The following is a 22832-nucleotide window of genomic DNA, read 5'->3' on the forward strand; positions in this document are numbered from 1 at the left end:
CTTTTCTTGAAAATATTTTCTGAACCTGCTTTCTTATGCAGTCCAAGACTACCAGCCCAGTGATGGCACCACCCACAACGGGATCTCTCACCTTTGATCACTAATTGAGAAAATGCCTTACAACTGGATCTCATGAAGGCATTTCCTCAAGGGAGGCTCCTTTCTCTGTGATAACTCCAGCTTATGTCAAGTTGACACACAAAATCAGCCAGTACAAACATCAAATTGGTTCAAAACATAAAGCCTGAGGGTTTGTTTGTTTGTTTGTTTTAGTCAGTGTTTTTCAGATAGGGTTGTTTTGTCTGGTGCTGACATTCCTGAAACTCACTCTAAAGACCAAGCTATCACTGCCTGGAATACAAGAATTGAATAGGAACTTCACACAGTCTAAAACAGCTTCCCTGTGAATCAGTATGCATCACAGAAACGTGAAGTCTTCCTTGTGATGGATGGGGTTTGTACCTTTGTCTCAAGCATGAACTGCACAGGAATAAACCTTCCTAAGAAGAGATGGGCATTCTCAGTACTCCATGGTTCCAATGTAGCTTCTTTACTGCACTAAGTTCATTTGACAGTTCTAAGGACATATTTCTTATACCTTTGTATTCAAGGAGCAACCGTCTCGGTATTTTGCTGAGGAGAAGTGAGGGAAGTTCAAGACAGATACCAGGGCTGGCGAGATGGTTCAGTGGGTAAGAGCACTGACTGCTCTTTGGAAGGTCCTGAGTTCGGATCCCAGCAACCACATGGTGGCTCACAACCACCGGTAATGAGATCTGAGATCTGATGCCCTCTTCTGGTGCGGCTGGAACGAGTGGAGTTGGAGCAAGCTGGACCCGGTAGAGGTCCTGAGTTCAATTCCCAGCAGCCACACATATGATGGCTCATGGCCATCTATACAGCTACAGTGTACTCATACATATAAAATAAATAAAACAAATCTAAAAAAAAAAAAAAAAAAAAAAAAAAAAAAAAAAAAAAAAAAAAAAAAAAAAGACAGATACCAAATGTTTACATAGTGTCAAACACGAATGATGACATGATCAGAGAAGAGAGGAAATTCGATAAGGAACATCAAAGGGAACAAGGGAAATCCTATAGTGCAGTGTACCAAGAGTCAGTAGACACACCAGTGTGATCCCAGGAGCTGTGCACCTCCTCTTGGGAGAGAGGAGGAGGAGGAAAGCCTGAGGTCAGAGAACATCTGGTGGTGACTAGGTTTGATTTCCAAGTCTTCTGTCTTAAGCACCTGAGACGCTGCTGCATGTCAGGCAGGGTCACCAAGCATGGTTTCATTAAGCATCTTAACGAAATGCTCAGTCCTGCATTACCTTCCTGATTTCTTATTTTTAAGTAAAGCAGACCATGAAAGCATAATTTTCCATGTGTTAGTATGATTTTATAAATAGATTTGTAGATTTGAGCTTTAAAATCACGTTTTAGCAGAAATAACTATCAAATGTGATAAACATTACTGTGAAAGGCTTGAACTCACAGGCTAACATCCCGTGCTGAGACCACAGTACTTTAAAAGAGCCCGAATGCTCTGTGGTTGCCCAAGTCGTAAGACTGTTTCTTTCCAAGGTCACTTGCTCACAGTTGGGCAGACTCACAGGCAGCGCGCAAAACCCCTTTGATGTGTTCCGAAGTCATTTGCACTGACTTGTGGGAAATGTAGTCGCAACTATTATGACGTCACCAGAAGGAGCTGTCAGTATTAAACTTCCGGATTCGTTATTTAAACCTCGTTTCTCCCTCAAAGTTAGGGGGCTGTCTTGCTCAGAATTGGGCTTGGATCTCTGACATGGAGGTTGGTGCAGGGAGCAGCGCCGTCCTGCAGATCTGAGGGATTGTTCAGGGTGACGGGTCGGGCACGGAGGGAGCTTACTTGGGCTGGTCTGGAGACGGGAGGCTGCTGACCTAGAGATGCTGTGCTGACCTAGGATGGGCCACAGCCCCTGGGAGCAGGATGGACCGTGAAGAATGTTGGGAACAAGACGATTGCAAGGGCAGGCTTACTGCTTATTGCCTGTGCCTGAGAGGCTGAAGGGAGCTCACACAACTTTGCTGGAGAACATGCTCTGCTGTAGTCAGATTCTCAGGATTTACAGAGCTGCCTAAATTTCCTAGTGTCCAGGAAAAGAGAGTCTAGTGAGGGCGACTGTTGTGTGGAATGTTAGTTTCTATTCCTTTGGAACGAACTGTTAGATTTATGGATGCATCGGTTTGAATAGGAATGTCTAATAGACACCGCTGTGACCTGAGCCATCACAATACATGGCTATATAGCCACAGAATAATCTTGGAATTGGTATGAACCTGTGTTTGCACAATCCAAATAATTAACTTTTCTTTTTCCTTACCTCGGGTACGAGGGCTAGAGAGAAAGGTGAAGCGTTCGACAAGTCTAATTAAAATTAGTCTTGAAATTTCTAAGCCTACAGTATGATGTTTTCTAGTTTCATGCATTTGCCTGAAAATTTCTTGATATCCTTATTTTCAATAGCCAAGAGTATTCCACTGTGTAAATGAATCACATTTTCTTTACCCATTTGTTCATCGAGAGATATCTATATTGTTTCCAGATTCTGGATATCATGAATGAAGTTGCTCCGAATGTAGTTGAGCAAGATACCTTGTAGTATGGTGGAACATCTTTTGAGTATATGCCTGTGGTATAGCTGGGTCTTGAGGTAGAACTATACCTAATTATCTGAGAAGTTACCAACTTGATTTCTATAGTGGTTGAGCAACTTGACACTCCCACCAGCAATGGGGGAGTGTTCTCCTTGATTTACATCCTTACCAGCATGTGCTGTGGCTTGACTTTTTATTCTGCTGGGTGTAAGGCAGAATCTCAGAGTCACTTCGATTTGCATTTTCCTAAAGGCTAAGAATGTTGGACCTTTTAACGGTCTTTCTTGGCCAGTAGAGATTCCTCTGTTGTGGAATTCTCTGCTTAGCTCTTTACTCCATTTTTAAATTGGCTTATTTGGGTTGTTGGTGTCTACCTTTTTTGAGTTGTTTATATATTTTGAGTATCACCTCCACCCCCATGAGATGTAGGGTTGATGAAGATCTTTTCCCATTCTATGGGCTGCCAATGTCTTTTCCTATTGACAGTGACCTTTGCCTTGCAGAAGCTTTTCAGTTTCATGAGGTCCCATATACTAATTATTGATCTTAGTGCCTGAATTTTTTGGTGTTCTGTTCAGGAGCTTGTCTCCTGTACCGGTGTGTTCAAAGCTACTCCATAATTTCTCTTGTATTAGATTTAGTGTATCTGGTTTTATGTTGAGGTCTGTGATCCATGTGGACTTGAGTTCTTGCAGGATGATAAATATGGATCTATTTGCATTCTTCTACATGCATACATCCAGTTAGATGAGTACCATTTGTTAAAGATGCTTTCTGTTTTCCGTTGTGTGGCTTTGTCTTCTTAGCCAAAAATCAAATGTCTATAGGTGTGTGGGTTTATTTCAGGATCTTCTACTTGATTCCATCCATCAACCTCTCTGTTTCTGTACTAATACCATGCATTTGTTGTTGTTGGTTTGTTGTTTGTTTTTTTTTTTTTTTTTTTTTTTTTTTTCTATTCTGTGGTATGGTCATTTTATTGTAAAGGATTGTTTTAGGTATCCTATTTTGTTTTGTTTTTTTCAGTGTGAAGTTGAAAATTGTTCTTCCAAGGTCTGATAAGACTTATGTTGTAGTTTTGATGGGAAGTGCAATGAATCTGTAGATTGCTTTTGATAAGATGGCCATTTTTTCTATGTTAATCTTACCTATGACCATGAGAAATCATTCCATCTTTTAATATCTTAGTCACATTCATTTTTCAGAGAGTTGAAGTTCTTTTCTTACTGATCTTTCACTTGCTTGGTTAGAGTTACACCAATATATTTTATAATATTTTAGATAGTGTGAAGGTGGTTGTTTCCCTAATTTCTTTGTCAGCCTGTTTATTATTCATATAACTGAGGGCCACTGATTTTTGTTTTTTTGAGCTTATTTTGTAGCCAGCCATTTTGCTGACAGTGTTTATCTGCTGTAGGAGGTCTCTGGTAGAGTTTTTTTTTGGTGGGGGGGGAGGGTCACTTGTGCATGCTATCATATCATCTGTGAATATCCATACTTTGACTTTTTCTTTTCCAAATTCTATCCCTTCCTGTTGTTTTATTGCTCTGGCTAGAACTTCAAGTACTATATTGAAGAGACATGGGGAAATGGAGAGCCTTGTCTTCTCCATGATTTTAGTGGAATTGCTTTAAGTTTCTCTCATTTAACTTGATGTTGGCTATTGGCCTGCTGTATGTTGCTTTTCTTGTGTTTAGTTATGTACTTTGTATCCCTGATCTCTCCAAGGCTTTTAACATTAAGGGGTGTTGGATTTTTCAAAGCATTTTTTTTTCAGTATCTAAGGAGATTGTCATGAAATATTTGGCTGTCTCAGTTTGTTTATATGGTGGATGGATTAAGTTGATGGGATGTCATATATTGATCCACTCCTCTGTCCTGGGATAAAGCCTTGTTGATCATGATGGATGATATTTTTGATGTGTTCTTGAATTTGGTTTGTGAGTATTGAGTATTTTTGCATTAATGTTCATAAGTAAAATTGGTCTGAAATACTCTTTCTTTGTTGAGTCTCTGTATGGTTTAGGTGTCATGGTGACCACTCTGGGTTTGCCCAGAGGAGCTTCAGGCAGGTAGGGAGCTGGAGTAAGAGCTCCAAGGTTCCTTTTTAAATCCATATTCATGTTCTCCCATTCACCTAATTATAGCCTCCCAGTTCTTCCCTATTTCCCCATAAGGTCACATGTATCTTCCATTCTGTCTCTCTATTTTCTTTTTAACTTAATTTTTAAAAAATATTTGATTTACATCCCACTCACTGCCCACCCCGGTCACCCCTTCCCACAGTCCTTCCTCCATTCCCCTACCCTTCCACTCTGAGTTGGTGTGGATTCCCCCGGGTTTCCTTCTCACCCTGACACTTCAAGTCTTTGTGAGGCTAGGTGCTTCCTCTCCCTCTGAGGCCAAACAAGGCAGCACAGCTAGAAGATCATATCCCATGCACAGGTAATAGGTTTTGGGGTATCCCTCATTCCAGCTGTTCAGGACCCATATGAAGGTCAAGCTGCACATCTGCTATATATAAGTGGAGAGACCTAGGTCCAGTGCGTGTATGTTCTTTGTTTAGTGTTTCAGACTCTGAGAGCCCCAAAGGTCCAGGTTAGTTGATTCTGTTGGTCTTCCTATGGTATTCCAATATACTTTGGGGCCCTTCCTTCCTCCTATTCTTCCATAAGTGTCCCCAAGCTCCATCCACTCCTTGGCTGTGGGTGTCTGTCTGAGTCAGCTGCTGAGTGGAGCCTCTCAGAGGACAACATGTTCCTGTCTGTATGGTTCAGGAGTCCAGTGGAGATAGAGGAGAGGTAGGGGGAGAATCTTATTCTCTCTCTCTTATGCTCCCAAAGAGAATCCTGGCAGGGCGTCTTGGCTAGTCAAATAACAAGGCAGGGGAAGCAGGAAGGCAGTTTGCCCAACGTAACTCTTTAGCAGTTCTTTGTTCAAGTTGGGGGAATCTGACCTCCACTTGTTTCTTACAGGCATATTCATGCACAAGCAAAATTAGATGAAAATTCTTCTGGTGATAATTACCTAAATCATGTATGCACAATAAAGCATGCATAAATCTCCTAGAGAGACAATATTAGCTAAATACAGATCATATCTGAATAAGAGGATACTCATTGTCTAGTCTATAAACATGCGTTTTAAAGATTGAGCAGAAAAACAGTTTTAAAATGAATAAGAAAACTAATTACAAGAAGCATCTTGGAGGAGATTCTATGGCAGTAGAGTTTCTAGCCACAGTGATAGAATAAAGTTCCGCACACTAGTAGTCTGTTCTAAGCTTTGTATGAAAAACAGGTTTTGTGCATTCCTTCCCTTTAAGGAATAACCCTGTAGTCCTACATTCTCTCGCACTTTCATCATGAAAGCATATTGTAGTACATTAAAGAGATTTCTACTCCTGTTGGGGGATGTCCATGTGATTTTTGTCCACAATATTCGGTCACTTATTGCATATATTGACTTGCATATTATAAGCCATCACTGCATTTAAGGGATAAAGCCAACTTGGTCATGGTCACTAATGTTTTTGACTCGTGTCTGTATTTTTCATTGCAAGTTTTTCTTTCCAATATGTATTTTTTGAGTACTTTGATTCTGGCTTCATCATGGATATTGGTTACTAAAGTTCTTTTGTTGTAGTTTTTGTTGGGTCTCTACCTGATATTGTTACTAGAGTGATACAAACTTCATAGAATTTGTTTGTATGTGCACCTTCTGTCCATGTATTTATTTGATGGTTGACAAAAGATTAGTTGTAAGTCTTTGAAAGCCTCAGATAATTGTTGTGAATCCATCTGGGCATAGACTTTTTTTTTTTTTTAAGTTGGTAAACTATTTATTACAATTTCAATCCCATTTGATTTGAGTCTGTTTAGGGTGTTAATTTCTTCCATTTTAATTTTATATATATATATATGTATATATATAATTATATGTAAAACATGAACAAGAATGAAAATGAAAACTAAACCCTTGGGACCTATTGAAAGCAATCCTGTGGGTGAAGATTATAGCTCTAATTACCTACATAAAACTACAAGAAAGAACACAAATGATTGAATGATACAATGAAGAAATTTTTGATAAAGAACAATCAACATAATACAAATCCTGTCAAAGACAAAGAATAAAAAGAAAGAAAAACAAACAAAAAAATAAAAAATCCAAAACAAATAAGCAAAACAACCAGAAGGGAAATAATTGAAAACAGGTCAAATAAAAAGATTCAAATGATCAACAAATTCACAACACATTCATTATGAAGAAAAACAAGATTGAAGGACACTTGACCTGGCTGACCAAGAAAAACAGAACCCAAATGTTCAGGGTCAGAAATGAACAAGGAGACTTCACAACAGATACCAAAAAATTCAGGCAATAATAAGGGAGTATTTTGAAAAACCGTTCTGTTTGAAAAAATATAAAAGACATCATGCAGTTCTCCTTCTTGTAGACAACATAAACATGGATTTGTTTCTTGATCCATTCTCCCAGCCTGTGTCTTTTGAATGAAAGACTATGCGCATCACTTGTTCTGGTATGTGAGTGTTAATTGTCAGTATGTTCCTCATCTTCAGTGTTTGTGTTCTCAATGGCCCTTTGTGTTTTAGTAATTTTAGCTTCTGGTTCCTTTCCAGAGTCTCTTGGCTATGCTCATCCCTCTCTTCATCCTAAAATGTTGCTTTTGTCTCTAGGTTTGGGTGGTAGACTATAATTCTTGTAATGCTCTTTATACTGTGCATAGTTTTTCTTTTTGCTTCGATATTGCAGAGAGTTGTGTGGTATATATATAGTAGCTTAGGTTGGATGTCATGGCCTTTTTAGGACTTGGAATGTATTACTCCAGATTCTTTAAACTTTCAAAGACCCATTGAATCGGCTGTTAGCCTAATCAATGTGTTTTTTCACTGATTTCATTATTCCATGAGTATTTTATATTCTGATCTTGTTCAATTAGTGTTCTCTTTGTTTTTTTTTTTTTTTTTTTTTTTTTTTTTTTTTTATTTCATTGTGGGTGTGTCTTTTCTTAGTTTAGGAAAGATGGCTTTTACAGCCTTCTTGAAGATCATATCTATGCCATTGCCTGGGAATTTTTTCTTCCTCATCTATACCAGTAATTTGAAGATGTGGGCTTTTCATAGAGTCTAACACTTTCTATATGTTTCCTTCCTGGAGGTTTTCACACACACACACACATACACACACACACACACACACACACACACACACACACACACATGTAGATATCCTCCAAAACATTGCTCTATGGGTTGTACCAGAAAGTAAAGTTGAAGAAGTTCAGCTGTATTCATGTAGGATTCCTGTTTTTACAAGCAAGATTCTATCAGATGGGACAGGACATATATATATATTATACATATATATATTCTTAGCTTATTTTATCTAGATCATCTACTTTATCTCTAAGTTCTTATATCCTATCATCTGCTGATTAATTCTGTTGTAAGTTTCTCTTTTAAGTTTTGTTTTTGGATAATTGGTGTTTTGAATTCTGTCTTCATTTCTACTAGAGTCCTCTTCAGTGCTTCTCTTAATTGAATTCCAGTTTCAAATCCTGGATTGTTTTGTCATTTCCATTATTTGATGTTTTTGATTTTGTGGGCATCACTCAAGCACTCATTCTCCTTAAGTTCATTGTCTTCGATGGCACTGAGATGCTTCTTCCTGCCTTTTTGAAATGTGTTGTAGTTTTTGATGAAGTTTATGACTGTACTCCTAAAGTCTGTGTCCTAGTGTTCATCCAAGCAATGGGTAATGGCAAATATTTCTATCTTGTATGATGGTACGGGAAAGCCAGCAAGATCTTTTATATTGTTTATTTTTTCTGTGAGAACTGGTCATAAGATTTTGAGGAGAAAATGCAGGTTTGTCTTAGCAGACAGCACATCTGCAAAAAAATTAAATATTGTTTTATTAGGTTTACATGTCTGACTTCATAACAGCTTCCTTTATTCTTTTTAGTTATAAAATAGTTTCATATTCTTTTAACTTAAACACATTGTTTTCCTTTATATTCCCTATTTCTTTGATTTTGAGTTCTTCTTAATGTGGTTAGAAACTTCTTTAACTTTCATGAATTTTAACTAAATCATAAAGAAAATAATCAAGGAATTGTGGTACACATGATTAATTTGTGGTAGTATTCAGTGATGATACAAGATGCAATATAGTCATTTTTGACAATATGGATGATGTTCGGTTTGTGAGTACAGAACAAAGAGAAGGAGACAGAAAGACATAAAGGGGAGATGGGATGGGAAAGGCAGGAAAGAGGCTGAGAACAACAAATGGGACTGCATATCAGTACACACAAAGAGGGGTATCAAGTCCCCTGGAAGTGTGTGATGGGGGTGGGGGTAGTATAAAGGGAGAAACCTGGCTTGGACCTTACAGAGAGACAGGTGAGGGGAGGGGCTTGGAAGTGAGGAAGATGTTGCTGCTCTAGGAGCCCCTACAGGTCTGCAGTCTCTCCCTCCTGATGTTGTATACTTGGGGAAGATAGATTATCTTAGGTGACAGGTTGTCCTCCAAAACATTGCTCTATGGGTTGTACCAGAAAGTAAGGTTGAAGAAGTTCAGCTGTATTCATGTAGGATTCCTGTTTTTACAAGCAAGACTCTATCAGATGGGACAGGACATTATTATTTTAGGCATAAAATGACAAGTCCCATATCCTGTGTGTCCAAGCTTCTTATGCTATCAGACTGAATTGGCTCTATCAGCAGCACTGCTAACCATATCCCTGGACCTAATCCACTCCACTTGGTGGTAAAGCAGGACTGCTCTGAGATTACAGGTGACTTTGGCAACTTACCCTCGCTTTCAAGAGATAGATGTCTGAATGGTCTCTAGTGTGCAATTATTACAAATCAATCCATGCTATTGCCCACTACTCTCCAGGAGTGATGGTCTCCTTGCCCCCATGGTTATTCCCATGCGGGGGCCTGCCCAACTTCTCATGGCTCTCTTGCAGCTGAACCACTGGCATTCCCAGTCTTCTGTGTCCTGATGCTAGTATGACAGGACTGGCTCTAAACCCCTAGCCCCAAGTAAAGAAAACTCCAGAGGCTTACAGTTTATCAGTCAGATATAACAGTAAATTCTCAATCCACAAAATGGCCACACAAATAACTCAACTGCTTTAAGTACAAGTTGCACACCTAGATTGGACAAATTGCCCTACATGTTCTATTCCTCTTTTATGATATCCATAACTACCTGTGGTTATTTCAAGCCACGTGGATCCTGTTCATCTTCCTCTCCTACAGGTTCCATCTTGTCTCCTCATCCCGTCTCCCCTTCTGTCTCTCTGTCTCTCTCTGTACCATCTCTAAAACTCTCAACCCACCTTCTTTTTCCACTGCCAAATTGCCAGATGTAGACTGATCTTTCACCTCCATGCAGACAGCAATCTACAACAGTCATCCTTTTTCAACTTTGGAAAACAGTTTGGTAAAGGAGAGACTTCAGGAGAGAAGGGATGATTTTGTGCTTCATTCCCAAGCACCTCAATCTGCCCCTATAATTGATCAAAGCCTCATTATCTGTTATACTCCTCAATTTGCCCTGAGAATGAGGCCATCTTTCAGTATGTGAGTTAACAAATGCAGTCCTTTCTGTTAAAGGTCAGACTCCTGTCCCTTTTCTGTCTTCTGTCTCTTTATGTTGCCTCAGAAATCTAACAATGTCAAATGTTGAATCTAAAGGATTATTAATATAGTTAAAATATAATTTTTATCCCATTTGCTGGTAATCTCAGGAAATGGAAACCTAAGGGAACATTGACCAGTGTATATTCTTCATTTAAAAGATGAAGGAATCTTAGGGTACTGATGTTGTCCTAAACCAAGGGAATAAAAATCTCAAATAATAATGAACAGACCAGAACTGAAGAAGAGAAAGACATAAAGAAGACAAAAATAATAGCTGGGAACAGGACAAATAGCAGGAACAGGTGTGTTCGGAGTTGGAGTGGGGGAATTTAGATCTATCATTTCTAATGGAGAACTTCCCATCTTCTCCTTTCCCCATCTTCCTCCCATCTTTTCCCCCTCCCTATGTTTCCTTCTCCTCATTGTGGTCCTTACCTTTGTGGTCCTTACCTTACCTCCAGCCTGATCACCAAATCCCTGCCTACCTCTATTTTCCCCAAACTCGACTATTGCCAGTTTGATTTAGCCAGTAGTTTCAAATTGGAGAGCATGATTTACAGAACAAACACTGATGTACATGGGAATTCACTTGTCTTGGGGTACAGAATTTAGGATTTGAGTATATAGAAGCACCAGACCAACCGCCAAACAATAATGTGTGGTATTTACTATTCTTTTTTTTTTTTTCAGGATATGTTGTCATTCTCGGATGTGGCTATATATTTCTCTGCAGAGGAATATAAATGCCTAGGTCCTGTTCAGTGGAAACTGTACAGGGATATGATGTTGGAGAATTACAACAACCTTGTGTCCCTAGGTGAGGATAATTTCCATGAAGAACTCTTAGTTGTCAGTATAAAAGATTGCTCCCTTTGTACTACACTTCATGAGAGCTGGTGCTTCCAACAGAGGTTCATAGGGCTGCTTTTAAGGAAAATTAGCATTATAGCTTAGAACTATCTATTCTCATGTTCATACCCTTTTATTACATGTATCATTTATATTAGAAAATACTGGGTATGCCTTAAAGAGGCTGTCACACATTTTGGTTTTTAAAGTTCTCCCTGTTAACTAAGGGATATGAAGCTTAAAACCCACAAACCCTAAGTTCCTCCTAGGCATTCTGATGTGTCCAACAGAAAGAACACGTCCTCGACACACCTCTTTATTTATTTATTTATTTATTTATTTATTTATTATTTTGTATCTTCTCATCCTTGTACACACAATCCTGGAGGGACATTTTATTTCCCAGAAGAATACACTAACAATGTTGTCCCCTTTTCCCACAAACAGGTCTTGCTTCCTCTAAGCCGTACCTGGTCACATTTCTGGAACAAATACAAGAGCCTTCAGATATGAAGAAACAAGAGGCCAGCACTGTGCACCCAGGTGTGTCAGGAGGAGGGTGTCAGAGAATGGAGTAGGGAATTTTAAGATACAATGTAAAGTCATTGAGACAAAATATTCTGGTATAAATCATCTTTTAAAGATCGAATTTTCTCTTTCTTTCAAAGGAGGGCATCATGTAATGTTAAGGATGCTTTGTGTCCCATAAGCTTTGTTGTCTTCTACCATAAGATTAACTTGTGTTTCCCAAGACAGCCTAAGCTCTGTCCTTTCTATGCAATCCTTAACTTGGCTATTTATATATATATGGTTTATTCATATATGTTTTTCATAAAATACATATACATGCATTTTAAAAGTAAGGATTTTTCTCTATCCCCAGCTAGCTCCCAAATGAATGAGAAAGAGACTACCAGAGTTACTTGATGAGCTTTATAACACAATGACTGAGCAATTAATAATCAATTCTAATCCTCTAAATTAATATGTATATGTATATATAGTTTATTCAGATATTATATATTCAGAAATATATATATTGTTTATTCAAGTGTTTTCCAAGATATACTATTTTATACTTTCTTTTTAACTAGTCATAAAACTTTTGTATTTGTTTAAAGGGTTGATTTGCATTTGTATGCTACTAATAAGGATTTTCATAGTTGATATGTTTTGCTTACATGTGTGAGTTGGGTTAATATTCCTTTGTTTCCATATTCTATGTAGTCATAATTCAGTGGAGGTTTATATGACTTTCACCTATTCTATGCTATAAATTAGGCTTCAATACATACGGATAGAAATTTGAATGTAGCTTATCATTTTTATAGACAAATTCAACTATGAGCTAATATTTGGTTTTAAAAATTATTATAAATATACTGAATATTACTCTACTTTCATTCATTTCTCAACCCTTCCTCACCAGGGGGAAAATGCTATATGTGCAAAGAATGTGGACAAGCCTTTGAGCACAAAAAAGTGTATCAGAATCACCAGAGAATTCATTTAAGAATGAAGTCCTACAAGTGTGAAGAGGGTGGCAAGTCCTTCAATTTTCCATCATTACTTTCGGCACACAAAAGAAATCGTACAGGACAGAAACCCTACAAGTCTGAAGATTGTGTCAAGGCCTTCCATTGTCCATCATTACTTTCTCAACACAAGATAGTTCATGAAGGAGAAAAACCCTACCAATGTGAAGACTTTGGTAAGGCCTTCCCTCATCCATCAAGACTTTCCAACCGTAAGAAAATTAATACAGGAGAAAAAACCCACAAATGCGAAGTATGTGGCAAGGCCTTTGATTATCCATCAAGACTTTCCAACCATAAGAGAATTCATACAGGAGAAAAACCCTACAAATGTGAAGTATGTGGTAAAGCCTTCCATGATCCATCAAAACTTTCTCAACACAAAATAATTCATACAGGAGAAAAACCCTATAAATGTGAAGTTTGTGGCAAGACCTTCCATTATCCATCTATACTTTCTAAACATAAGATAATTCATACAAAAGAGAATCTCTGCAAGTGTGATATATGTGGCAAGACCTTCCATTATCCATTATTACTTTCTCAACACAAAATAGTTCATACAGGAGAAAAACCCTACAAATGTGAAGACTGTGGTAAGGCCTTCTATTATCCATCAAGACTTTCCAGACATAAGAAAATACATACAGGAGAGAAACCATACAAATGCGAAGTATGTGGCAAGGCCTTCCATTATCCATCCATACTTTCTAAACACAAGATAGTTCATACAGAAGAGAATCCCTACAAGTGTGAAATATGTGGCAAGGCCTTTGATTATCCATCAAGGCTTTCAAACCATAAGAAAATTCATACAGAAGAGAAACCATATAAGTGTGAAGTATGTGGAAATGCATTCTGTTTTTCATCATCACTTCGTAAACACAAGATAATTCATTCAGGAGAGAAACCCTACAAGTGTGAAGTATGTGACAAGGCCTTTGGTTCTCCATCAAGACTTTCCAAACATAACAAAATTCATACTGAAGAGAAACCATACAAGTGTGAAGTATGTGGAAAGGCCTTTCATTTTCCATCATTACTCTCAGTACACAAAAGAATTCATACTGGAGAAAAACCCTACAAGTGTGAAGTGTGTGGCAAGGCCTTCCATTGTCCATCTACACTTTCTGTACACAAGAGAATTCATACTGGAAAAAATGCCTACAAATGTGAAGAATGTGGCAAGACCTTCCATTGTCCATCAACACTTTCAGTGCACAAGAGAATTCATACTCAAGAAAAACCCTACAAGTGTGAAATATGTGGCCAAGCATTTCACGCTTCATCAAAACTTTCTCATCACAAGAGAATTCATACAGGAGAAAAGCCCCACAAATGTGACATTTGTGGCAAGGGCTTCTATTATCCATCAAGACTTTCCAAACATAAAGTAATTCACACAGGGGACAAACCCTACAATGGTCAAGGATATAGGAAGGCCCTCGATTATCCATCAAGACATTCCAAACATAAGAAAATTAATACAGGAGAGAAACCAAACAAATGTGAAATATGTGGAAAAGCCTTCTGCTTTCCATCATTACTTATGATACACAAGAGAATTCATACTGGAGAAAAACCCTGTAAGTGTGAAGTATGTGGCAAAGCCTTCCATTATCCATCAAGACTTTCTAACCATAAGAAAATTCATATAGAAGAGAAAGCATACAAGTGTGAAATTTGTGGCAAGGCCTTCAATTATACATCATTACTTTCTAAACACAAGATCATTCATACAGGAAAGAATACCTAACTTGGTGAAGTATGTGGGAAAACCTTCAGTTATTCATCAAGACTTTCCGGACCGGGCGGTGGTGGCACACGCCTTTAATCCCAGCACTTGGGAGGCAGAGGCAGGTGGATTTCTGAGTTCAAGGCCAGCCTGGTCTACAGAGTGAGTTCCAGGACAGCCAGAGCTATACAGAGAAACCCTGTCTCGAAAAAAACAAAAACAAAAACAAAAACAAAAAAAAAAAAAAATAGACTTTCCAAAGATAAGAAAATTTGTATAAGAGAGAAACCTTAAATGTGCGAAGTATGTGGAAACACTTTCCATTTTCCATCATCACCTTATAACCACAAGAGAACTCATACAGTTGAAAAAAATCCTACAAATGTGAAGTATTGGCAAGGCCTTAAATTATCCATCAGGATTTTCAACCATAAGCAAATTCATTACAGGAGAGAAAACATAAAAGTGTAAAGAATGTGCAAATGCCTTCCATTTTCCATCATCACTTTCTAAACTCAAGAGAATTCAACACAATAGAGAAACTCTACAAGTATGAAGTATGTGGCCTAGTCTTATATTGTCCATAATTACTTTCTCAAGAGAATTCATTACAGATGTAATCCCCTAGAATTGTAAAGTACAAGTCCCGTCCTTTATAACTTTGTAGATTCTTTCTTCTCATTTCATAGCCCATTCTGGAGAGAAACATTACACATGTGAGGAATGTGGAAAAGCCTTCTCTATGAAGTTATACTTATGTCTGCACAAATTAACTCACAAAGTTGAGAACAGATACAAATGCAAAGAATATGGGGAAATGCTCAACAAAAACTTTAGGGATAATCAAAGAATTCATTCCGGAGAAAAAAACATATGAATGTTAAGAATGTGGCAGATAAGCCGGGCAGTGGTGGCCCATGCCTTTAATCCCAGCACTTGGGAGGCAGAGGCAGGTGGATTTCTGAGTTCGAGGCCAGCCTGGTCTACAGAGTGAGTTCCAGGACAGCCAGGGCTATACAGAGAAACCCTGTCTCGAAAAACCAAAAAAAAAAAAAAAAAAAAAAAAAAAAAAAAAAAAAAAAAAAAAATGTGGCAGATAGTTTAGAAGTTCCGTTGCATGACCAAACACGGGATAATTTTTACTGGAGACAAACATTACAAATGTGAAGGACATTGCAAAAACTATTACCAGTCTTCTGGTCTTAAACAATACTAAAACGCTCATCTGTCTAAGAAACCATACAAATGTGAAGAATTTGCCAAGGTCTTCTAGACTTACTAAGAACTTTTGAATCACTTCACAGTTTATACTAGACTGAAATGCCACCTGTGAAAAATGTTGTAAACTCTTTAATAAGCTTTCTTATATTTCTCAAGAAAGTTAACACTTCTTGAGACCCTAAAGTTTATCAAAACCTTCACACTGAATAGAAGCCTATACATTTGGGGAATGTGGTGAAGACTTTGAAATCATTCATACAACCATGTCAAAATTGGAGCTGTCAGACTCTGTCCTTGCAGACTTGGGACTGATAGTCCCTGCTTTCTTTTGTTTCTTCTGTTTTAAAAATTGAATGTTTGTTCTATGCCAGTGTGTGGTAAAAATAGTGACTTGTTTTTCCATTGTTGGAGCTCACAGTCAAGAGATTGCTATGAGTCTCACATGGCACATGGACTATGGTCTTTCATAGTGTTGTAATTATTAAATACTTTGTGGACCTTTCAAGTTGTAGCCTGTTTTACTTATGAGATGAAGGTAAGGTTGGAGAAAGGGAAAGAATGTTATGATTTAAAGCTTTGTGGCTATAACTATGATGATGACTTTGGGAACAAACTTGTCAACAAGACCCACACACATGTGTTGCAGGAAGTATTAAAAAAGAACTGGCAAGTTCCTGTGCTTCACCCAGCTACTCTGCCCCAGCAGTCTCTGCTGACCAGTTCTTATCTCATGGAGACTCTCTGGCCTGGAGCTTCCCAAACATCTCCACCCAACTCAATAAACTCCCGCTGGCAGGTTGCTACTACACCAGCCCCATGCTTCAAAACCACCATGATCTTTGTGGTTCACCTCAGGCAAACCCATGCTTTGCTGCTATACCTTTCTCTCTGGAACCCAGTCTGGTCACTATGAGAAGGAAAACACCACACAAACTTAGTTCAGAAACAATGGTAACTCGATCACTGGGCACAACAACTAAATTCCTAATTTGTAAGCCTTATTACATCTAAATCCTCTGGTGGTGAATCCTGACAGATCTGCCATTGAAACTGGGAGACACTCGTAATTTTATCTTGTCCTTTCGTTATCCCTGTCCAAAAGGGTCTAACTCACTCCTCTCCCTTCTCTTTCTCCATCCAACTGCGAAGTCCCTCCTACTTGCCCAGTGATTGGCTCCTTTCCTCATTACAAGCTTGGTTCACAAGAAGTCACCTGGGTATGTCACTCACTCCTGGTCTGCAACCCCTCCAAGGAGAGCGAAATTAGCATTAAAATACAAACAGCACCAGGCCCATCCACAACACCTACAAAATAGAAAGAGTTAATTACCTCTGAAGTTTGTTCTCTGACTTCAATACATGGGCCCACACGCATATATATTTGTGCCCAGACAAAATGAACTTAAATTATATTTTTAAATTGAGTTTGTGTTTTATGAAGACAGAGGTCAAGAAGTAGTGCTTACATCTCAGTTATTAACACCATGTGTTCTAGAAGCATGTGGGAAGCAAGCCTCAGGTTGTTGATTTGCAGGACTTATCTTGATTAGTTTAACTGGTCAGAATACCCATTGATTATGGTTGGAAGCTTGTGTTTTACTGAGATACTGTATTATTAGAAGATACCCTGAGAACAACTCTTCATCTATCTCCTGCTTCCTGACTGAATGGAAATGACCAGCTGCTTTAAGCTCCTGTTGTCTTTACTTTCTCACCATGTGTGGTGGTTGGAATAAGAATTACCCTAAGGATTCATAGATTTGAATGCTTAGTCATCAGGCAGTAGCACTCTTTAAAAGGATTACATCACTGGAGTTAAGTATGTCATAGGGGGTTGTGTTTGAGGTTTCAAAAGCTCAGAACCAGTGTGTCCCTCTTCTTACTGACTATGGTTCAGTATGTAGAATTCTCAGCTACTTCTCAAGCACCATGTCTGTGTGCATTTCACCATGCTTCTTAGCATGCTTTTCACAATAATGAAAATGGACAAAATCTCTGAGACTCTATACATGGCCCAATTAAATGCTTTCTTTTTTTCTGATTTTTAAATTTTTATTTATTCACTTTACATCCTGATTGCTGTCCCTTTCGTGTTCCCTACCCCCAAGTCCCTACCCCCATCCCCTTCTCCTCTGAGAGGGTAGAGACCTCCCCCCTCCCCCCACTCAGCTAGCTCCCCACCCTGTCATAGTCTCTGCAGGGTTAGGCTCATCCTTTCCCACTGAGGGCAAACAAGGCAGTCCAGTTTGGGGAGCATATTCCACAGAAAGGCAAGCGTTTTACGGATAGCCCACACTCCAGTTGTTTGGGTATCTGCATGAGGACAGAGCTACACATCTGCTAGATATGTGCAAGGATGCTAGGTCCAGCCTATGTATGATCTTTGGTTGTTGGTTCAGTCACTAAGAGTCCCCAGTTGTCTAGGTTAGTTGACTGTTGGCCTTCCCTGGAGTTCCTATCTTCATCAGGACCCTCGATTCTTAACCCAACTCTTCCATAATAGTCCTTGAGTTCTATTCAATGTTTGGCTCTTGATCTCTGCATCTGCTGGGTAGCACTTCTCAAAGGATAACTATGATAGGCTCCTGTCTTTTTTTTTTTTTTTTTGGTTTTTTCGAGACAGGGTTTCTCTGTGTAGTCCTGGCTGTCCTGGAACTCACTCTGTAGACCAGGCTGGCCTCTAACTCAGAAATCCGCCTGCCTCTGCCTCCCAAGTGCTGGGATTAAAGGTGTGCGCCACCACCACCCGGCTAGACTCCTGTCTTATGAAAAGATTTACTTGGTGACTGGAAGTATGGCTCAACAATTAACAATTAACAGCACTAGATGTTTTTCCAGAGAAGCCAAGTTTTATCCCAGTATCCTCATGGTGGCTAACAACTATCTGTAAGTCCAGCCTTTTTGTATGCCTTGTTTCATGGTTCGGTCTCTTGAGAACCCCCAGAGGACCAGGTTAGTTGACTCTGTCTTCTTGTGGAGTTCCTATCCCCTTTGGGGCTTGCAATCCTTCCCTGAACTCTTCCATAAAAGTTATCAACTTATATCCTCTGTTTGACTGTGGATCTCTGCATTCTACCAAGTAAGCTGCTGGGTGGAGCCTCTCAGAAGACAGTTATGCTAGACTCCTGTCTGGAGGCATAACAGTATCATTAATATTGTCAGGATTTGGTGCTTACCCATGGAATGGGTGTTGCACATAGTTCCTTCTACCTGCTTTAAGCTTTGGCCAGACTTTACTACCAGCCCCCACCCAGAGAATATCAGATCCTCAGATGAAAAACACAGACACAATGCTCAATTTCAACCTGCCTTATTGGCTTAATTGTTTAGTGCTTCTAATACTATTAGAAGTGTGCTCTTCCCAATACTATTAGCTCAGCACCTCTTAATCTGCCCTTAACTTCTTGTTCAACAAGCCCAAACTGCCCTCAGCTTAGTTGCATTTCTAATCTCCCACCTGGGGAAGCATCCTATGGCTGCTTATCCCAAGATCTCACATGTCTGGTCATGTTTTCTCCCTCCAATGCATGGCTGGGGGTTGGGGAGAGAAAAGCCCTCTTAGCCTACCTATAGGGACCCAGTAGTCCTGCCTCTTTCCTTCTGCCCAGCAACTGTCCCCTAGCATCTTTATTGAATGATCAGGAACCAACTGGATAACAGGACCTTAGCATCAGAAACAGCATTTACAGATGAGTCTCAAGTTGGGCCCCTTATGGATTGGCCATTCCCTCAGTCTCTGCTCTATCCCCTGTCCCTGTATTTCTTGTAGACAAGATAAATTTGAGGTCAAAAATTTTGAGGGTGGTTTGGTGTCCTTATTGCTCCAATGTAGATCCTGCCTGGCTACAAGAGATGGCTTCCTCCAGTTCCGTATCCCCAATGCTGTGAGTCACAGCTAAGGTTACCCCCATTGATTCTTGGGTATCTCCCCTATCCCATACCTCTCTCATGTCCTCAAGATGCCTGCCCCCACCTCCCCACCACCATCAGTTGCAGATTTCCAGTCTGATAGCCTTCTGGCCATCTCTCCCATTCCTCCCAATACCTAATCCTGAACATCCCCATTCCTTTCCCCATCCCCTCCCCCCCAAACCCTTGCCTTCACTCTATCTACCTCCTATGACTGCTTAATGCTCCATTCTAAGTGAGATTCAAGCATTCTCGCTTAGGCCTTCCTTCTTTACTTTACTTCTTTCTTTACTGCCTTCTTTACTGCTACTTTGGGTGGCATGTAGCAAGAGTATCCTGTATTTTATGGCTAATATCCACTTATAAGTGAGGACATACCATGCAAGTCATTTTGAGAGTATGCTATCTCACTCAGGATGATATACTCAAGTTCTGTGCATTTGTTTGCAAAATTCACGATGTCTTTATTTCTAATACTAAATAGTACTCCATGGTGTAGATGTACCACATTTCTTTATCCATTCTTTAGTTGAGGGACATCTAGGGTGTTTCCAGTTTCTGGCTATTACAAATAAAGTTGCTTTGAATATAGTTGAGCCTTTTGGAGATAGTAAAGCATCTTTTGGATATATGCCCAGGAGTGGTGTAACTGGGTCTTCACATAGAACTAGTCCCATTTTTCTGAGAAACCTCCAAATTGATTTCCAAAGTGGTTGTAAAAATCTATGCTCCCACCTGTTGCAACATTTTTCTCTGTCCAATCATATTAGGGCAGGGACAGGCCTGTAATTGGACAGGAATAGAGAGGTGGAGCTAGATTTGGAGGAGGAGAAAGGTGAGGAGGAGGAGGAAGAGGAGGAGGAGGAGAAGGGGGAGGAGGAGAAAGATTTTCATCATGGAGTCAGAGGATGATGAAGAGTCAGACCCTGTGTGGTATACAACCAAGCAAAGGTTTTTAAAACTAGATTAATTGGGTTAATTAATATTGTCTTTATTATTTGGTTCTGAAATTATTGTATTGGCATCTTATAAATTGTGATCTTATTATTATATAAACTTGATTAGATAATTAAGCCTTAAGAGTCATGCTTTACCTACCGGGTCCTAGGCGCTATCTAGATGAATGATTGTGGGGTGTGTAAAGAGTTGCATGTGGCTGGGTGGTGGTGGCGCACACCTTTAATCCTAGCACTTGGGAGGCAGAGGCCAGCAGATTTCTGAGTTCAAGGCCAGCCTGGTCTACAGAGTGAGTTCCAGGACAGCCAGGGATATATGGAGAAACTCTGTCTCTAAAAACCAAAACCAAAACAAAACAAAAGAGTTGCATGTGAGCGAGATGTTGCAAATAGCTAGGAGAAAATAACAAGAACCCGCCAGGATGATACCAGCTCAAGAATGTGGCCTGGGGGGAAAAGAGAATTTGTGTGGTGGATTCATTTTTTTTTTTTTTATTAATTCCTGAAACACCCACCAGCAGTGAAGAAGTGTTCCCCTTGCTCCACATCCTTGCCAGCATGTGATATCACCTGAGGTTTTTTTCATCTTAGCCATTCTACTTGGTGTAAGATGGAATCTCGAAGTTGATTTGATTTCAATTTCCCTGATGACTAAGGACTTTGAATCTTTCTTTAAATGGGTCTTGGACATTTGAAATTTCTCTGTTGTGAAGTCTGTTTAGCTCTGTACCCCATTTTTAAGTTGGGTTATTTGGATTGACAGTGTCTAACTTCTTGAGTTCTTCACATATTTTGGATATTAGCCCTCTGTTGTATGTAGGGTTGGTGAAGATTTTCTCTCAGTCTGTAAGCTGCTGTTTTATCCCATTGACAGTGTCCTTTGCTTTACAGAAGCTTTTCAGTTTAAAGTGGTTCCATTTATCAATTTTTGATGTTAGAACCTAAGTCATTGGTGTTCTGTTCATGAAGTTCTGCCCTGTACAAATGAGTTCAAGGCTATTCCCCACTTTCTTTTTTATTAGATTTAGTAGATCGAGTTTTATGTTGAAGTATTTGGACTTGAGTTTTGTGCAGAGTGATAGATATGAATCTATTTGTATTTTTCTACATAGAGATATCCAGTTAGACCAGTACCATTTGTTGAAGATGCTTTCTTTTTTTCACTGTCTGGTTTGCCTTCTCTATCAAAAAAACCCCCAAAGTAGGGTGTATTTCAGCATCTTTGATTCATTCATTCATCAATCTGTCTGTTCCTATACCAATACCGTGCAGTTTTTATTACTATTGCTCTGTAGTATAGCTTGAGGTCAGAGATGGTGATACCACTGAGATTTATTTCATTGTTCAGGAATGTTTTTAGTATTCTGTTTTTTTTGGGGGGGGGGTTGTTTGTTTGTTTGCTTTCATATGAAGTTGAGAATTGCTCTGTCAAGGCTTGTAAGGAATTTTGGCTTGTGTTGGAATTTTGGTGGGAATTTCATTGAATCTGTAAATTGCTTTTGGTATGATAGCCATTTTCACTATATTAATACCATAAGCATGGGCTATCTTTCCATCTTCTGATATCTTCCTCAATTTCTTTCTTCAGTAACTTAAAGTTCTTGTCTTACAGGTCTTTCCCTTGCTTGGTTAGAATTTTACTAAGATATTTTATATTATTCATGGCTATTGTAAAAGGTATTATTTCCCTAATTTCTTTTGTGACCTGTTTATCACTTGAATAATGAAAGGCTACAGGTTTGTTTGAGTTAATTTTGTATCTAGCCACTTTGCAGAAGGTGTTTATCAGTGGTAGGAGTTCTGTTAGCATTTTGGGGGGTCTCTTATTTATATTATCATATCATCTGCAAGTAGTGATATTTCAACTTCTTCCTGCCCAATTTATATCCCCTTGATCACCTTTAGTTGTCTTGTTTCTCTTTTATGTTTGGATGAAATATTCTATAGATGTCCGTTAAGTTAGGTTCATTTGATTCATAATGTCTGTTAGTTTCATTATTTATCTGTTTAGCTTTTGTCTGGATAATCTGTCAATTGGTGACACTGGGGTACTGAAATCTCACACTATTAATGTGTGTAGTTCCATAAGCTTTAGTAACGTTTCTTGTACAACTGTAGGTGTTCTTGTGTTTGGGCATTGATCTGTGTTCAGAATTGCTGGATCATCTTGGTAAATTTTTCCTTTGATGAGTTTGAAGTGTCCTTACCTGTCTCATTTAATTAATTTTAGTTGAAAGTTTATTTTATTAGATATCAGAATTGCTCTTCCAGCTTGTTTCTTGGGTCTTTTTTTTTTTTTTTTTTTTTTTTT

General features: G+C 38.9%; 1 protein-coding gene across 1 annotated transcript; it reads left to right on the forward strand.

Moving 5' to 3' along the window:
• The first annotated feature begins 1706 nt into the window (after positions 1 to 1706).
• Positions 1707 to 14988, forward strand: LOC116083954 (zinc finger protein 728). Its single transcript, XM_031360778.1, has 4 exons — positions 1707 to 1810; positions 11007 to 11133; positions 11613 to 11708; positions 12595 to 14988. Exons 1-4 carry the CDS (start codon positions 1805 to 1807, stop codon positions 14454 to 14456), a joined length of 2091 nt encoding a protein of 696 aa, XP_031216638.1. The 5' UTR covers positions 1707 to 1804; the 3' UTR covers positions 14457 to 14988.
• The last annotated feature ends 7844 nt before the right edge of the window (positions 14989 to 22832 follow it).

The sequence above is a fragment of the Mastomys coucha genome, unplaced genomic scaffold, assembly GCF_008632895.1.
Source record: "Mastomys coucha isolate ucsf_1 unplaced genomic scaffold, UCSF_Mcou_1 pScaffold8, whole genome shotgun sequence".
NCBI classification, from domain to species: domain Eukaryota; kingdom Metazoa; phylum Chordata; class Mammalia; order Rodentia; family Muridae; genus Mastomys; species Mastomys coucha.

Bases quoted from the DNA above. Each gene is read 5' to 3' on its own strand.
- LOC116083954 (XM_031360778.1), top strand. The intron at 11,134-11,612 runs GTGAGGATAATT...TCCCACAAACAG, and splicing joins CAACAACCTTGTGTCCCTAG to GTCTTGCTTCCTCTAAGCCG. The intron at 11,709-12,594 runs GTGTGTCAGGAG...CTTCCTCACCAG, and splicing joins GGCCAGCACTGTGCACCCAG to GGGGAAAATGCTATATGTGC.